This window comes from Phlebotomus papatasi, chromosome 1, assembly GCF_024763615.1.
Source record: "Phlebotomus papatasi isolate M1 chromosome 1, Ppap_2.1, whole genome shotgun sequence".
Taxonomy (NCBI): domain Eukaryota; kingdom Metazoa; phylum Arthropoda; class Insecta; order Diptera; family Psychodidae; genus Phlebotomus; species Phlebotomus papatasi.
In genome coordinates this window covers 11322010-11340134 of record NC_077222.1, presented here as the reverse complement: position 1 = coordinate 11340134, position 18125 = coordinate 11322010, and the positions used below count along the sequence as shown (strand labels likewise).

The window sequence follows — 18125 nt, the reverse complement described above, 5'->3', positions numbered from 1 at the left end:
TGTCGCTGGTGAGAGTCCAAATATGTAATTTGTGTGTTTGAATCATTTTATATTCAAAATTTGATCTATTTGTTGATAATAAGGTTGACTTGACCCGCAAAATTTGATATAAATTGATTTATAGCATTAATGCGAAAAATTAATGCGATTTTCTCTTTAATTTTTTAATGTGAAAAATATTTATGCTTTATAGGTAAATTTAAACTTATTTTTGCAGGACAAGTCCACTTCTTTATCAATAAATAGAAAGACCCCAAATATTAAGTGACTGAAAGACACAAATAACATATTTGGACGCTCACAGGCGACAATTAATGTGAACCACATTAAAATTTTAATGTGCAAATGTGATAACGCCGTAAGGTTTCGAAAGAGATTATATTTTTAGGATATTGGATTTTTCTAAACATTTTTTGGGTTTCCCTTGTTTCGCGCGACATTTTATGGTTTTTAAAGATTCACTACGCATATTTGGGTTTCTATGGTTTCGCAAGATATTTTTTTATAGGTTTCTCTGATTTTACAAAACATTATTTTAGTTTTTTTCTACTTTATTGACATATTCTTTGAATTTCTCGTGTTTTGAAAGAAATTTTATGGGTTTCTCGAACTTCATAGAAGAATTTTGTGTTTCTGAGGTTCCGCTAGACTTTTTTAAGGTTTCTCAGGATTCTGAGAGACATTTTTTTAGGTTTTTCTGTAGTTGCAAGACATTTTTTACTCTCTCGTGATTTCAGAAAACTTTTTTGATATCTCGAAAACTTTTTTTTTTTTTAATTGAAAATATTATCAGAAAGGTTATATAGTAATAATGGGATTCGATGAACGTCGGGGAAAGAAGAGACAGCTTAGAAAATTTAGATTTTTCCCAAAGCTTTCGGCATAGATTCCAGATCCTTCTTTCCCCGACGTTCATCGGATATTATTATTATTTTTATTTTTAATTTCTCAATTTTCGCGTATCATTTTTCAGGTTTTTCACAAAAGTTTATCGAAATGACTAAACCCCTTGTTTTTTGTTTTTTTAATTCTTTACTGAATAAAAAATATTGCTAAGAAAATTGTTCTATTATAATAAATATTTTTTAAACTAATATTAGGTAGAAAATTCATAGCGAAAAATCAATTTTTAATTCTCTTTAAATTTTTTTTTGGTTTTTCTAAAAATGTCATTTGAGAGGGCGAGGCTAAAATGGACACAATTTTTACTTAAAACTTTGAAGAGTCTTGCAGAACCGAAAATGAACATAAAAAAGAAACTGTTCGACATTTCTGAAAAATTAACAAAAAAATCAAAGTGTTTCGTATTATTTTTGGTCTGTCTACCAAAATGGGCGTGGCCTAAAATCACTTGTAGGCGGGGCCGAATTAATATATCCATAAACCAATGATATTTTTTCCGCAAAACGAGAAATGAAATGAAGTTACAGGTAACGCTGAATTAATTTTTTTTTTGAGCAAATCACTGATTCAGAAAAACGACTTGAGCGCCCCTAGCGGATTTCCGCGGAACTTTTCATGTTTCCAATAGTTTTAAACAGGGGGTGACATTAGCTCTGAAAAATGCGACCGGTTTTAGTGTAAATATTTTCCTGTTTTCGTACACATTTCACGAGATATCTTCGAAACCACGTAGGTTGCCAATTTGGGGTTTTTGGTTGCCTCTTCGTTATTAAATTGGCTTTTATTTTGTATTTGTATTTTTTGCTAATTCATCCTACAATGACAGAAAACAACTAATAAACTCAAAAGTCTTTTCGGCTCGCTAGAAACATATGATATTTTTCTGCAAAACGAGAAATGAAAATAAGTTACAGGTAACGCTGAATTAATTTTTTTTGAACAAATCACTGATTCAAAATAACGACTTGAGCGCCCCTAGCGGATTTCCGGGGAACTTTTCATGTTTCCAATAGTTTTAAAACACACAAAAAATGTTTTCTTTCATTTTTTGGGCCTGCAAATTTTCCTCATAATCCTGTAAAATTCATTTCCTCTAGGAAAATCCAATGCCATTGAATAAAGTCCATTCACGCTGAAAAGCTAACAAGGTAATTCATTGTAAAAGCATTGGCACTTACCTGGGATTCTTCTGGGTTTGGTGTCTTTGTCAGGTCAATCCCTAGATCCTCATAAGCCTGCTGAACTGTCATTTGTGGTGGTTTCTTCTCCACTTCATTCCTCCAGGCGATCAGAGTGTGCTTTAGCAGCTGAACGGGATCCGGAATGGGCCAATTGGGGAATTTTACTGTGTCACAGAGATGCCTCAGGTAGAAAATGTGACAGAATAGTTCATTTTCCAGCTGCGGGTAGCTGATGATGGGAATGGCCAGATACGGATACCTAGCCATTGTGTGACCTCTCAGGCGCGGAGTAAAGTCAGCAATATGAGCGGAGATCTTCTCAATGAGCAATCGTCTCATTTCTGAATTCCAAATTGCTTCAGGCGTATCGAATTCTCCGAGGAAAATCTCTGCAAACTTCTCTGCACTGTGATTCTCCAGGAAGCATACCATTGCTTCGGGCAGAAGTTGCCCCAGGATACTCCTGTGCATGATGCCCAATTGGGATGTCTCTTCGCCCCGGAATGCCTGACGCATGTGCGTCATCTTGAGGAATCGCGCAATGGGCAAAATATTGCTTCCAGTGTACATTAGCATGAAGTAGAAGACTCCTGTGAGGTAGACTTTGGGCATTTCGGGATTATCCTCCATGATCTGACACAGCAACGTTGCCACTCTCTCCAACAGTCCAGGATCATGCGTCAGACAAACCTGGACAATGTGAGGGAGACAGATGAATTCTGACAATTTCCGCGAGAGTTTAGGACCCGGAATCAACACAGCAGCTCCATCTCGAGCACGACTCGGGAAGAAACTTGTGCATTTGATGAGAATGTCCAGAACCAAGGATGCCAATTCTGTCTCATTGTACAGGGCAGACCCCTTGGCCATCAGACACCATTTCAGCTGCGGAATCTGCTGCAGAGACCTCCAACCATCCATTCCAATTGCCCAACATCTAGTCCTTGGATTCAAAACTCCCTTCTTCCACAATTCCTTGAGATCCCCAAAAGTCACCGGACCACATCTCTCCGGTTTCTCTCCCTCCTTCTCCACATTGTAGTACCAATCCTTCTCCTCGTACTGCGTCATATTCGGACCAGCTTCAATGACATTTGTCTTGGTATTGGGCAGAGCTCTCCCTCGATGCAAATGTGCCAGACTGATCAGGTCCACGAGACAATTGACATGATCCGTCAGTGGACGACAATTGGCCTTGTTCAGAACAAGATTCCTCACAAGGTTCAGCAGAGCATCCCTCAGAGCCGGAGACAGGCACCTGTCCAGCATCTGAAGGATGTAGGACATGTCACTGAAGTATCCAATCTCCTCGTGGTACCTCCTGTAAACCTTGGCCAGAGCCTGAAGTGACGTCACAGTCAATTGATCATCGTTCACTCGATTCCGGCAGAGGACCCTTCTGTACAGGGCATTGAACAACTCAATGGGATCCGTCACCAGATTCTGTGGCCAATCATCCCGCTCCAGAATCAATCGAATATAGTACGCCCCTATCTTTATCTCATCCGCCAGACATTGATACTGAACCTCAAATTCCTCATAATTCCACGCCACTAAAATATTCCCAGACAGATCCTTATCCTGTAAAAACGGAATATAGGACCTTGTAACCCGAAACACTTTATCTCGAATATTGCGATTTCAAATATTTTGTTCCAAAAATGTTCTTCGAATCGAATTCGACAAGCTAGCTTTGAAGATTGTCTTCGAAAATGATGAACTAAATATTTTGATTTCGAATAATATTACCAATTTGAATATTTCGATTTCGAAAAATTTATACGAAAATGTTCTTTGAATATTTCGATTTCGAAAATCTCGCTCGGAACATTTTCCTCGAAAATTATGGCCCGAATTTTTCGATTTGGAATATTTTGTTCGAAAATGTTCTTCGAATATTTTGTCCGAAAATGTTCTTCGAATATTTTGAATTCGAAAATCTACATTCGAACATTATCTTCAAAGATTTTGTCCTGAATATTTCGATTTCGAAAAATTTATACAACAATGTTCTTCGAGTATTTCGAATTCGAAAAGATAGCTTTGAACATTGTCTTCGAAGATTTTGACCTAAATATTTCGATTTAAAAAAATTTATACGAAAATGTTCTTTGAATATTTCGCATTCTAAAGCCTCTCTCGAAACTTTGCTTTCGAAAATGATTGCTTGAATATTTAGATTTGGAATATTTTGTTCGAAAATGTCCTTCGAATATTTCGCATTCGAAAGTATCGCTCGAAACATTGCCTTCCGAAATTATGGCCTGAATAGTTCATTTTTGAATATTTTGTTTGAAAATGTTCTTCGGATATTTCGAATTCGAAATGATAGCTTTGAACATTGTCTTGGAAGATTCTGTCCTGAATATTTCGATTTCGAAAAATTTAAAGAAAAATGTTCTTCGAATATTTGAATACGAAAAGCTCGTTTTGAACATTGTTTTCGAAGATTTTGTCCTGAATATTTTTATTTCAAAATATTTATACGAAAAGGTTCTTCGAATATTTCGCATTTAAAAGTCTCGTTTGGAACTTTACATTCGAAAATGATGACCTGAATATTTCGATTTCGAATATTTTGATATTTCGAAAAATTTATACGATTTTTTTCGAATATTTCGCATTCTAAAGTCTTTCTCAGAACTTTCCTTTCAAAAAAAAAAAAAAAATGATGGCTTGAACATTCTGATTTCGAATATTTTGTTCGAAAGTATTCTTCGAAGATTTTTGTCCTGAATATTTTGATTTCGAAAATTTATACAAACATTTTCTTCGAATATTTCATATTCGAAAATCTCACTCGGAGCATTGCTTTCGCAAATTATGACCTGAATATTTCATTTTCGAATATTTAGTATTTAAAAATTACACCATGAACAATGCGCGTACAAAAATTTTTACCTGAATATTTAGATTTCGAATATTTTATTCCAAAATATTTATTCTTCAAATATTTTGAATTTAAAATTTTATCCGAAAAAATTTGGTTTCGAAGATAATGGTCTGAACCGCCTGAATATTTCGTTTTCGAATATGTTGTAATGAAATATTTGTTCTTCGAATAATTGCAATTTTAAATATCGCCTCGAGCATTTTGTGTTCGAAAATGATGGCCTAAGTCGCCTTAATATTTCGTTTTCGAATATTTTGTGCTAGATTTCTTTTTCGAACATTTGCAATTTGAAATTTTAACCCGAAATTGTTGTCTTCGAAAATAATGGCCTGAGTCGCCTGAATATTTCGTTTTCGAATATTTTGTCCCGAAATATTTGTTCTTCGAATATTTGCAATTTGAAATTTTATCCCGAAAATGTTATCTTCGAAACTGATTGCCTGAATGACCTGAATACTTCGTTTTCGAATATTTTGTACCAGAATATTTGTTCTTCGCATATTTTTTAAAATCGCCTCGAGCATTTTGTCTTCGAAAATGATTGCCTGAATCACATGAATATTTCGTTTTCGAATATTTTGTCCCGAAATATTTTTTCTTCGAAAATTTGCAATTTGAAATTTTATCGCGAAAATGTTAACTTCAAAAGTGATTACCTGAATGACCTGAATACTTCGTTTTCGAATATTTTGTGCCAGAATATTCGTTCTTCGAATATTTTTGAAATATCGTCTAGAGGATTTTGTCTTCGAGAATGATAGCCTGAGTCACCTGAATATTTCGTTTTCAAATATTTTGTACCAAAATATTTGTTCTTCGAACATTTGCAATTTGAAATTTTAACCCAAAATTGTTGTCTTCGAAAATAATGGCCTGAGTCGCCTGAATATTTCGTTTTCGAATATTTTGTCCCGAAATATTTGTTCTTCGAATATTTGCAATTTGAAATTTTATCCCGAAAATGTTGTCTTCGAAAATGATGGCCTTAGTCGCCTGAATATTTCGTTTTCGAATATTTTGTACCGAAATATTTGTTCTTCGAATATTTCGTATTTGAAAATTTGACTTCGAATTCGAATATCTTGTCTTCGAAAATTTCTCCTCTAAATCTTTCGTGTTCCGAAATTTCGATTCTAAAATTTCGTCTTCGAAAATTTCGCATTGAACATTTTTATCTTCGAACGTTTTACTTTGAATAATTTTGGTAGGAGATTTGCACATACCTGCGAAAACTGCCTCAGTTCGTTTTCCAGAGCCGCCCTTAGCTCTTCCCTTGTTTTGTGGTTCCAGATTAAATTGGGCATCGAGTGATTCTGTTGAAATTGATAGAAAAATAGCGGCAGATTCATTACACTCTCCGTCGTTTTCTTCTTCTGCCGCCTATTCCTCAGGACTATGGGCCTATTCTTCATGGCCTGCTTCACCTTCTCCTGCCTGTCTATCAAATTAAGGCCCCAATGTTTAATACCCTCCAAATGCTTCTCAATCACACTCCTCGCCCCTTTACTCGAATGCTGAATGGCTAATTTGAGATTATCCCGGAAATTCAATTTATCCTCCTCAACATCTCCCTTGGGCACTTCATCCTCATTCTCCAGGAACATCAGTAATCCTGCTGGGAAAATCCTCTGCAACAAATGCATGGCATCTTCGTTGTCTGTGATCCACAAACCAACCAAATGCCTCGACAATTGCCGATGAGTGGCCATTGTGGGATCATTGCTTGAGGTATACAGAGCGATCAGGAGATGCCGGCAGAGAGCTGCCTCATCCAGGGCTAGAGTTTGCATCTGATTGGCCACCTGAGGTCCTCCCTCCTCAATTAGCGATCTCAGCACCAGGCCAGCTCCCTTGACAATCGCCAGGGATGGATGCTGAAAGAGCCTGAAGAGAGAACGACCTCGTGAAGCCACCATTTCAAGCAGAATGTCAAACTGTTTGCCATCTGTCGTCTCGCTGTACGGGACGCAAAGAGCGAATGTCAGGAAGTCCAACATGGCTGAGAGCACTAAAGCTCCACTGCCAAGATTCTGAAAGGAATGCATTATTGGAGCCTCATTGCATCTCGATCACGAGGCTATTTATTTAAATTTGTAAGGTTATGAAGGTTATGAGTAATATAACCTCAAAAATATTTTTCTGACTTTATCATGTGAAGGTCCTCCGAGTTTGAATTTCATTTCAAACTTGCGACAAGTAAAAGAAAACTCGTGAAAACTAATTTGAAATCTTGATAAATGATGAGAAAAAAAGCAGTTCTTGGCATTTCAGTAAGCTGAATGCAAGAAATTTAAGAAATGATTCTATGATTAATAATATTGTCAAATTTTATTTTATTTCATAAAGAAATAATGAAATAATTGTAACAAAGGAACGGGAGCTCATTGTAATATTTGTCTATCAAGATTTAATGGAATTTTTGAGGTTATGTTGAATCTAACCTCAAAAAATGAAGGTAAAACTGATGTCTCAACCTGTAAGCATTTTGGAAAATCTTTCACTTTCCACAGTTTCACTTACTGTTTTAATTCATTACCAATGTAAAAAAAAATAAAGACGTTATGTTGGAAATAACATAACCTAAAAATTATAATTTAACTACACCCTTAAAATTCAATTGAAACTAAAAGATGTCATAATATTAGAATACTTAAAATGTTTTATAAAGGAATTTAAATATTCTAGTAGGAGAAAAGACCTGGGACCTATTTTGTGAGTCGTGATAAATTTTGCGGATTTTCGCAGTTCGTGAAATTTTTTCTCGGACCTTTGCAGAACACGAAATTTTTCGTGGTTTCTCTAGGGCCACGAATTTTTTCGCGAATTTTCGCGGACCACGAAAGTTTTTACGGTTTTTCTCAGGAAAAGATTTTTAGCGGGTTTTCTCGGGAATGGAAGTTTAGCGATTTTTAGCAGATTTTCGAGCGCCACAAAACTTTTCGCGGATTTTTCTCGGGCCACGAAAGTTTTCGCGGGTTTTCGTGGGCCAAGAAAGTTTTCGCGGATTCTCTAGGACCACGAATTTTTTATCGGATTCTTCTCACGAGCCACGAAAGTTTTCGCTTATTTTCTCGGGCAATGAATTTTTTAACGCATTTTCGGGGGCTATGCAAGTTTTCGCAGATTCTCTTGAGCCATCAATTTTTTTTAGTGAATTTTCTCTGGCCACGGATTTTTAGCAGATTTTCACAAGCAAGAAATTTTTCGCGGATTTTCTCGAATACGATTTTTTAGCGGATATTCGCGGACCACGAAAGTGGTCGCGGATTTTCTCTAGACACGAATTTTTAATCGGATTATCGCGGGCAATAAAGGTTTTCGCGGATTTTCTCGGGACACGAAAGTTTCTGCGGATTTTTTCGGGTCACGGATTTTTTAGCGAATTTTCGCGGGCTACGAAAGTTTTCGCGGATTCTCTTGGACCACGAATTTTTTATCGGAGTTTTCGCTTATTTTCTCGGGACATGAATTTTTTAGCGGGTTTTCGCGGGCCACGAATTTTTTAAGGACTTTTCGGGAATTCTCGCGAAGAAGTTTTCGCGAATTTTTTCGAGACACGAAAGTCTTCGCGGATTTTCTCGGGACACGAAAGTTTTTGCGGATTTTCGCGGGCCACGAAAGTTTTTGCGGATTTTGTGGGCCACGATATTTTTCGCGGATTTTCGCAGGCCACGAAAGTTTCCGCTTAACGGATTTTCTTGGACCACGGTTTTTTAGCGGATTTTTGCGCACCACAAAAGTTTTCGCGGATTTTTTCGAGCCACGAAAGTTGGCGCCTGGGACCACGAATTTTTGAGCAGGTTTTCGCGAGCTTTCGTGGACCACGAAGGGTTTCGCGGTTTTTTTTTAATCTATAATTCAGCTTTGCATAAAAGGCTGATCAGATTCTAACCTCAAAAGCATAACCGATCCTGGAAATATTAAAATATTTCTGAAATTTTTGAGAAAGCCCAGCAATTTTAATTTTAGGAGTAAATGGATGTCAATGAACTTGGAAACTATCTTCATGAAATGATCTTCATTTTCTAGGTTAGGTCACTCATAACCTTAAATTTCAAAATTTAACCTTTATGACATTATTTTGAAATTTATCATTAATTTTTTTGTAATCCATTTGAGATATTTATTTTCTTAGTCACGGAAATAATTTCAGACAGAATAAATTTGAGAACTTACCGCATGTCCTGTCCACATTTCTAGCAAACTCTCCAGGAAGGACTTTGAGGAGAGCAGTGAGAATTTGTTCAGTTGTTCTTGCTTCAGGTCAAAATCCGCATTCATCGAGTGCATTAGGGAATTAATCATATCGATGGCAGCATAAGTTACAGCCAAGTCATTTCGCCTGAGAGAAGCTACAACTTTCACACCGATGGCCTCCCGGAATCCTGGCAAATTTGTGAAGGAAGCAAAGCCTACTTTGCTGGCCAGCAGACGTCTTAGTGCATGAAAAGTTGCTTCAACTTCGAGATTTGTCATTTGAGCACCTCCATCGACTTCTTTCTGACTGAGAGCCTGGAGAGCCTGAACAATGAGGCGTTCCTTGTTCTCAGCAAATAAACTATCCTGCGTGACGCTGTAATTGAGTCCGGAATAGGGAATGTTGGCATTGAAGCGTTCTAGGATTTCCATACGCTTCTGAGTGTTCTGAATGTTATTGATTACGTATCGCAGGAGATGTCCTTCTGTCTCCTCATCAACTGGATGATTCAATGGACCCACCCTCTTTCCCCTGGGAGTCCTGGAGATCCTAACATGAACATCTTGATTCCCACAGGATCTCACAGCGTCCAGAAGGGTCGCAAGGAGAGAATCTCGATCATTAGTCAAGTAAGTCCTGACCAATCCATTTCTGTACTCAATACAGAACATCTGAATATTCTCTCGATCTCTGACCAGAGCAAAAATCTCCGTCAGAGGTCTCAAAGTGCAAATGGTATAAGTTTGTGGATCTCTCTCCAGGATTGTCGTCTCTGTGAGACATAGTGTCCTCCTTGTTGGCTCTGAATGCCTTGGGGTTATTTTCTGCACCAAAAATTCTGACATTGATGTCTGACAGTGATCCCCTGAATAAGTTCCAAAGCGCTCCTTCTCAAATCTCTCCATTGTTATCTGACTCTGCAGCACTTTGACCTCAAAACCAAGAAATTGTGCTGAACACTGTGCAATATTCTGCACAATTTCATGGTGATTGAGTGCCTTAAAGAGATGAATGCGACTAAAACCACCACAAGCAACAACAATTCCTCCATCGTAATCCTGAATGCCTGAGAAACAATCAGAAGTGTCTGCTTTCACTCAAAAAGCTCTCTTTTGCTCCAGATTCTTTTCATTCTCTATCTAAAAAGCTATTTTTAGCCTTTTGCTAACTCCCATTAAAAACCCACCCTTCCTCAATACACTCAGCAAAAAAAATTATTGATAATAGAAAAGATTTCTTATTTTGCTTGTCTCAGCAATTCATTCAATAGTAAAATTCTTCCTCATTTTAATTGAGAAGCAAATTGTTTAGTAAGCTGCAAAGTTTATTGCACTACATTCAGAAATACAGAGAGACTCTTGTTGTTGTTTTGTAAACAAAGCAGCAGCAGAGCAAGTGAGTCAATTTGCTCTAGAAATCAATAATTTTAAAGAAGTGTTTATTTTTTGTAAATTGCACTTAAATTACAGCAAAGGATAATTGAACTGATTGGAAAATGTACTTTCAAAATTCAACAAAAAGTGATTGATTTTTTCAATTATTCTCAAAAGCACATTTTTCGACTGATAAGATTCATTCAGGAATATTCACGCTCTGATTTCTTTTCTTTATCAGTATTTTTACAACATTATAAAGATATCTTGACGGGACTGATGCTTCATAGAATAACAACAAACTCATCCTAAACGGTTTCACAGTTGGCCTCAATCTTTTATTCTGCAATTATTAGTTTATGCTGAACATAACCTCAAAAAATAAGATTAGGTTATGTAGAATCTAACCTCAAAAAATGTTATTTCGCAACGGAAATTTCAAAATTTTGTTGTACAGTGGACTCTAACTCCATCGACTCTTTTTTAATCGGGACAGTTTCTCATTTGGGTGCTGGTACACTCAGGTGAGTGATAGAAGGTTGGGCAGCCAACCCCAAAGAGAAGCCACGAACCTGAGTCTAATGCCCTAGACACAGTTACGACTAAAGTCCAGAGACGACTAAGCTAGTTCATCCTAGTCAGTTCCTGACACACTACAAATGAGGATTAACATTCACTGGTATCCACAAAACATAACTTTCCTGAGTTTCTTTGCAGATATTTCTACTGAAATGCACTAATACTCCTCTGAAAATGAAAATATTTGTAATATCATGTCTCAGTACACGTGCAATAATTATTGTTAATTGCAATTATTTGTGAGGTGGAAGCTAACTCGCGACTTAAGCTAATTTAGGCGATTATAGTGAATAATTCTTGTTGTTATACGTTTATTGTGAAGTAAATTTAAAAGTAGTTTCATTTTGAAAGGACTACTAGTGCATTTCAGTAGAAATATCTGCATAAAACTCCACGAAAGTTATGTTTTGTGAGTGCCAGAAAATGTTAAGCCTCGTTTGTAGTGTGTCAGGAACTGACTTGGCTATGAACGAGCTTAGTCGTCTCTGGACTTTAGTCGTAAGTGTGTCTAGGGCATAAGGATCAAGGCATCTGGTCCTTGTAGAAACGGTTACACGGAGGGCTAACAACTCCTGTCCGTAAAAGCAAGATTGTTACGAAAACTCGGAAGGAGCTGCCGTTAGGACGGGCTTTACAACAACGACCTATGCTACGCATTGGAGCGAGCTGACGGAGAGTCGCCAGAACTCTCCGTTAGAAGGTTGGAGCCACCTAAGTTAGTTATGTTTGTCTATTGAAGGAAATAACTCCAAAAGTTGCTTTGGTTTTGTTCAGTTTTATCGATATTCTTTGACATTGAGGTTTTATGTGGGATTCTCAATGATTTTATGAGTATTTCAGGTTATGTTGGTGAACACAAAATCGTTGGATTTCAAACATTTTAATCCTTTAAGGCTTTTAAAGACGAGATGGTCTAAAATTATGGGTCAGAAAGTCACTTTTCTGACTTTTTAGAGCAGAGGCGTGCAAGAACCGTTGAAACCGAATAAACGTCAAATGAAACATGTACGTCAATGATCAAAACGCTACCAGAATAAACTTATTTTGACGTTTATTCGGTTTCAACGGTTCAAATTTTTTTTGGGACACCGGTTTCCCTATCGTTCTTAAAGGGTTAACGCCAGAATTCCTCGTTTATTCGGATGACAACTTGTCCCAAACGTCCAATTGAGAGAATCCTCTTCTGTGATTTCTCCATTTTCATTTTTATTCAGTAAATTAAATTAAAAATTTTAGGTTATGTTTTCTCCTAACCTCAAAAATTTAAGATACATCTTATTTATCAAAATCTGCCAATTTGTTGAAGAAATTTCTGAAATTTAGTAATTTATCCACAACAAAAAAAAAAATTAGGGTAAAATGTATAATTTGGAATTAGTGTTACAAGTTGGACAATTCGCCGGTACAAGTTGGACATGGCTTTTTTCTTGATAAATACAGTACAAAATTTGTTTTGAAGCACAAGGAACCAAATTATAAAACTAAAGCATTAAAAATATACAAATAAAAATGAAGTACTAAATTTATCAAGACAAAAAGCCCTGTCCAAATTGTACCATTGTCCAACTTGTACAACTGTCCAACTTGTACCACTTTACCCTATTGTACATTATTTTCCTAATTTTCTTCATAAACTGTATCAAACAGAGAAATTTGAATTAAGTGTCCCCTAAACAATTTTTTGACGTTATGACTTAATGCACTTTGAAAAGGAAAAAACTATTTAAAAATGTCCATAAAAATCGACTACGGAAATCAAATTGTTTAATTTCTCTTCAGAATGTTTAAAAACTTATTAGAGTTTTCGGAATTTTACACCAGACATTTTTAGGTTAAGAAGTTACTTGACCTAGCACAAATATAATTTCCTCAATATCCTCTTTATCAAACACAAGGAATCAGGCCTAAGTGCATTATTCTCTTATTTGGTAAGGAGGTTTTTGTAGACGTTGAGGTTATATATCTGACATAACCTCAAAAAAGAAAACAATTTCATAGTAGGAAACTTTCAGGCTGAATTAGAAGTGGTATTTTCTTCAAAAACATTTATGTATATGATGAGGAAAAAAAATCTTTATTTTATTCCAGGACCAAATTATTATTCAAAAATTCCTCTTAATGAAATTTTAAGAAAACTTTTATAAATAAAATACGACTAGACGTCATTTTTGTACATCCACGCCCAGTCGGAAAAGGTTAAGAAAGTGGAAAATCGAATGTTAGTAAGAAACCGTGCAGCAGCCAACAAAGAAAACTCATTAAAATTCTAAAAGTAATATTGATTTTTTTAGGTTAGACTTAACATAACCTAAAACTATCCAAATAAGACTAACATGTATTTTACGTTACATAGCATTCCAGAATCATTTTCAGTAACCAAAAACTTTTCAGCAAAAATGTCTCTTAAGTGAAAATTCGAATATTCCGCCATACAGAATAGTGTCTTTACTTTTTAATAAAGAAGGTTAAGTAGATGTTAAGGTTCTGTTCGTCTTAACCTTAACAAAGAATGATTTATTTATATTTTCTTTCTTGAAATGGAATTTTTAATTTATAATTGGGGCATTTTTTTATATTCTTTATAACTGGAAGTTATTTTTGAAAGTGTATCTACAATCTACACAATCGTAGAAGGTTAAGGAGGGTAGAATCTTAGTAAGAAGTCGCAAGCAGAACTATAGTCGCTTCGCATGGGAGTTTCCCGGAAATTTAAAAGAATTCGGCACAAAAATGCATATCACTTTGATTTTTTGAGGTTAGGCTGATTATAACCTACAACTTTTTTACAGTGCTGTCTCGCTATATGCACAGTTTGGGTACTTTTTTTGACAGTTCTCTCTCTGAATATGCACAACTTTTTTTTGAAATTCCCAACGGTTTTTTTCTTTCTTTTAATAAATTATCATTTTTTTATTGTTCTAGAATTTCCCGTGTTATTTTAAATATAATATGAGACCGAAAAAATAAAATTAAGAAAATTAAAATCAAGAAAAATTAGTTAAGAAGAAAATAATTTTCTTTAGTACTTTGTCAAAATGTAAACAAATTGATTTTGAATGCAACCGACACAAAAGCTATGCATATAGAGAGTGTGCATATAGAGAGACAGCACTGTAATATAAATCTATTGGCGAAATAAGAGAATGATATATAATTTTATATCCCAGCTTTTATTAAAAATTCCTCTAACACACAAAATAGTGTCTTTGATTTTTGAGGTTAGGTCCAATATAACCTAACATTTTTAAAATTAAATTAATTGAACAAACCAGATTATACGAGATATAGTTTTTTCAAACCTTTTTCTCTTTTTTGTAACCTTAATATTTCAATTTAAATCCCATTCTAACCTCATTTTTTCTAATCTATTCCCGCTATGCAAGAATACAATTAGATTTTTTAGGTTAAAAAATCTAACAAATTTAGCCGGGTACACACATTCCAAAAATGTTTATTCTCATGACTTTTAATACAAGTCATTACTTTTTGTAGAAAATCTAATCCTTTGGACCTACAACTTGAGATTAAGGTTTTGATCAATTAAAATACTTCTATGTTATTTCCTTTTATTCGAAGGAATAAATTGCATATAAAATTGAACTTTAAATTAGTTATTTTGCGAAACCTTCCTTTTCGAGGTTAGATCATATATAACCTCAAATTCTAAGATCACTTACGGTCAAGCAGTCGAGCTCCTCAAAAAATATGAATATTTGGGGAATATAGAGATGATATTTCTCGATCTTCAAATATGAACAATTTTTTTCAAAAATGTAATGGAATTCATGTGAAATAAACTAACCTTAAACCAAGAAAAAAGAGTTTAGAAAATTTATCTTTGTAATTTATTGCAAGAAAAATAGAATTTACCAAAAGTAGTCAATATAATACGATAGTATTGACCGTATTGACAGAGAACTAGAGAAAAAATGTTTCTAATTCAAACTCCTTGAAAAATTATCTCACATAACCTCAAAATTCACATTTCGAAAGCAACCGTCGCGTCGTTGAGTTTTGGAGAAGTTTACTGTATCTACGATATTCGAGTTATAAATATTGAGCTTCCAGTATTTTTCCCTTTTTTAGCTAAAGAGTTAGTCAGGAATTTTTGGTTATGCTTCACATAACCTCCAAATTTATTTTACATTAAAAATTTAATCTTCTAGATCTAGATTATTTCACTTTCATTATCTATCAATCTAGCCTTCACCTTGCTCTTCTGGTATTCTTTTTGCCAGCTTGAACTTTGAATAAAACTTTTCACTTTTGAGGTTAGGGATGAAAAATCCTATTTTATCAGCCCTTGACATTTTAAAATTAAAATTTAAAGCTTCTTGTCTTATTAAGTATAAATTTAGGATTTTTTTTTTGATTTTGAGAAACTTTTTGCTCGTTTTTCGCGTATTGTAGGTTATTCTGAACATAACCTCACTTTAGGATTTTTTAGGGAGAAAAAAAATCAGTTTTCAGTTCAATTACCCTCTTCTGTGGTTTCTCCCCAATGTTTACTGTAAATTTATGATTTCTGGGGAGAAAGGCTAGTTAATGAGTTCGCATCAAATTTCATCTCTCTTCACTTTCTTATTAGCTTCCTATTCCCGTATTCCCCTTCCCTTCTTTTTGCTGTTGCTTGTCAATTGTGTTTCTATTGCTCTTATCAGTATTTTGACCAACTAAGCCCTAATAATGTTGCAGCAGCACCGATAAGGACAAGATTCAAGTAAAAGAGTTTTCTTAAGAAACTTACCGATAATGCCCTCGATGTCTTTGTAGCAGTAACTGGCCATGACGGTCTCCGTGGCCGGATCTAGTTGATCCAGGGAATATGGAGTGACCTCCAGGACAATGGGCAGATCAATGCCTGACCAGTGATGCTTGTAAGCCTGATACTTCTGCACCGGCTTCATCCGTTCGGCGAATTCCTTGTGGAATCGCAGTAGGGACGTGAGGATTTCATTGCGAAACTCCGAGGAGAGCTTGATGGTGTCCAGTTTCTTCTCCTTGCGCACAGACAGCTGGAATTCATGGATATTGCCCGTTTTATTGGGCACAACACTGACCACATCGCTGTAGGGCCACCGGTTGGTCAGGTCAAATTTGTCTGGGTTGTAGGTGGACACCCCAGTTGTACCTACACCCAGGATTCTCTTGTACTTCCCCTTCCACGAGTGCTTGGTCACGAGGAAGCACTCCAGGTCAATGTTCTCCTTGGGGATCATGTTTCTCTGTTTGGTCGAATTTGGGGACTTTCACGTGGATTCTCTCTGTGGGCACCAGGAGAATCTCATAACACCATTCTCTGCCGAGTAAACAAAAGCCTATCAGCTTGGGAATGGTATCAAATGGGTGGTTTTTCATGGAGATTGACGTGTGCGATATCAAAGTGCGAGATTGATTCACATTCAGGGGGCTCCCCACTTGACCACTTCACTCTCAATCAAACCACGCACTCACAGAAGCCCCATCCACATGGATTTCTCTGGCCAGAAAGAACTGGGGGACTGATAAACACAAAGGAATTGGGGGACAAAAAGAGAGCAAACAAGACAGCAAAGTGGGAGCCTTCGCAATGGGCCATGTGGAAAACATTCAAATTCCTCTGAATATCGCAGAGATATCAACAATATTCCATTGGAATTACCTTTGAGGGGTGCTATTGTTGGATTTTGGGCACAAATTGCGAGGAAAAGCGGCCTTTTTCACGGAAAAATCTCTTTTTCACTAACGTCTGACAGCCTCCTATTTCTTCTTCTTCTTTTTTTTAGTTTTTCGCCGAACGTCATGTACGCACACAGTCTGAAGTTGGCAGCGCGTGAAAAACATTTTTGAAAATTACTAGTTTTCTTACACTGTAAAAGTCGGTAAAAGTGCCAACGGGGTCTATCTCTTCTAGTTTAGGAGATATTCGCGTTTAAAGATTTGCATACAAAATATGCCTAAAAAAATTTTTTTTTGATGCCAACTTTGGGGGGTCTATCTCTTCTAGTTTAGGAGATATTCGCGTTTAAAGATTTGCATACAAAATATGCCTAAAAAAATTTTTTTTGATGCCAACTTTGGGGGGTCTATCTCTTCTAGTTTAGGAGATATTCGCGTTTAAAGATTTGCATACAAAATATGCCTAAAAAAAATTTTTTTTGATGCCAACTTTGGGGGGTCTATCTCTTCTAGTTTAGGAGATATTCGCGTTTAAAGATTTGCATACAAAATATGCCTCAAAAAAAATTTTTTTTGATGCCAACTTTGGGGGGTCTATCTCTTCTAGTTTAGGAGATATTCGCGTTTAAAGATTTGCATACAAAATATGCCTAAAAAAAATTTTTCTTGATGCCAACTTTGGGGGGTCTATCTCTTCTAGTTTAGGAGATATTCGCGTTTAAAGATTTGCATACAAAATATGCCTAAAAAAATTTTTTTTGATGCCAACTTTGGGGGGTCTATCTCTTCTAGTTTAGGAGATATTCGCGTTTAAAGATTTGCATACAAAATATGCCTAAAAAAATTTTTTTTGATGCCAACTTTGGGGGGTCTATCTCTTCTAGTTTAGGAGATATTCGCGTTTAAAGATTTGCATACAAAATATGGCTAAAAAAAATTTTTTTTGATGCCAACTTTGGGGGGTCTATCTCTTCTAGTTTAGGAGATATTCGCGTTTAAAGATTTGCATACAAAATATGCCTAAAAAAAATTTTTTTGATGCCAACTTTGGGGGGTCTATCTCTTCTAGTTTAGGAGATATTCGCGTTTAAAGATTTGCATACAAAATATGCCTAAAAAAATTTTTTTTTGATGCCAACTTTGGGGGGTCTATCTCTTCTAGTTTAGGAGATATTCGCGTTTAAAGATTTGCATACAAAATATGCCTAAAAAAAATTTTTTTTGATGCCAACTTTGGGGGGTCTATCTCTTCTAGTTTAGGAGATATTCGCGTTTAAAGATTTGCATACAAAATATGGCTAAAAAAATTTTTTTGATGCCAACTTTGGGGGGTCTATCTC

The 18125-nt window shown here is 35.8% G+C and overlaps 1 protein-coding gene across 2 annotated transcripts in view; it reads right to left on the bottom strand.

Annotated features, from left to right (window-relative positions):
• LOC129798485 (dnaJ homolog subfamily C member 13) overlaps window positions 1-16916 on the bottom strand; it is a 34773-nt gene extending 17857 nt beyond the window's left edge. The window contains exons 1-5 of one of the 2 annotated variants that reach the window (XM_055841643.1): window positions 16769-16916; window positions 15875-16426; window positions 9154-10262; window positions 6201-7007; window positions 2082-3665 (exon numbers count right to left, since the gene is read on the bottom strand). In XM_055841643.1, coding sequence (XP_055697618.1) covers window positions 2082-3665; window positions 6201-7007; window positions 9154-10262; window positions 15875-16346 — 3972 coding nt within the window. In that variant the 5' untranslated portion in view covers window positions 16347-16426; window positions 16769-16916. The remainder of the gene's footprint in view (window positions 1-2081; window positions 3666-6200; window positions 7008-9153; window positions 10263-15874; window positions 16427-16768) is intronic. The other variant, XM_055841644.1, reaches the window with a different exon arrangement.
• Window positions 16917-18125: the final 1209 nt, after the last annotated feature.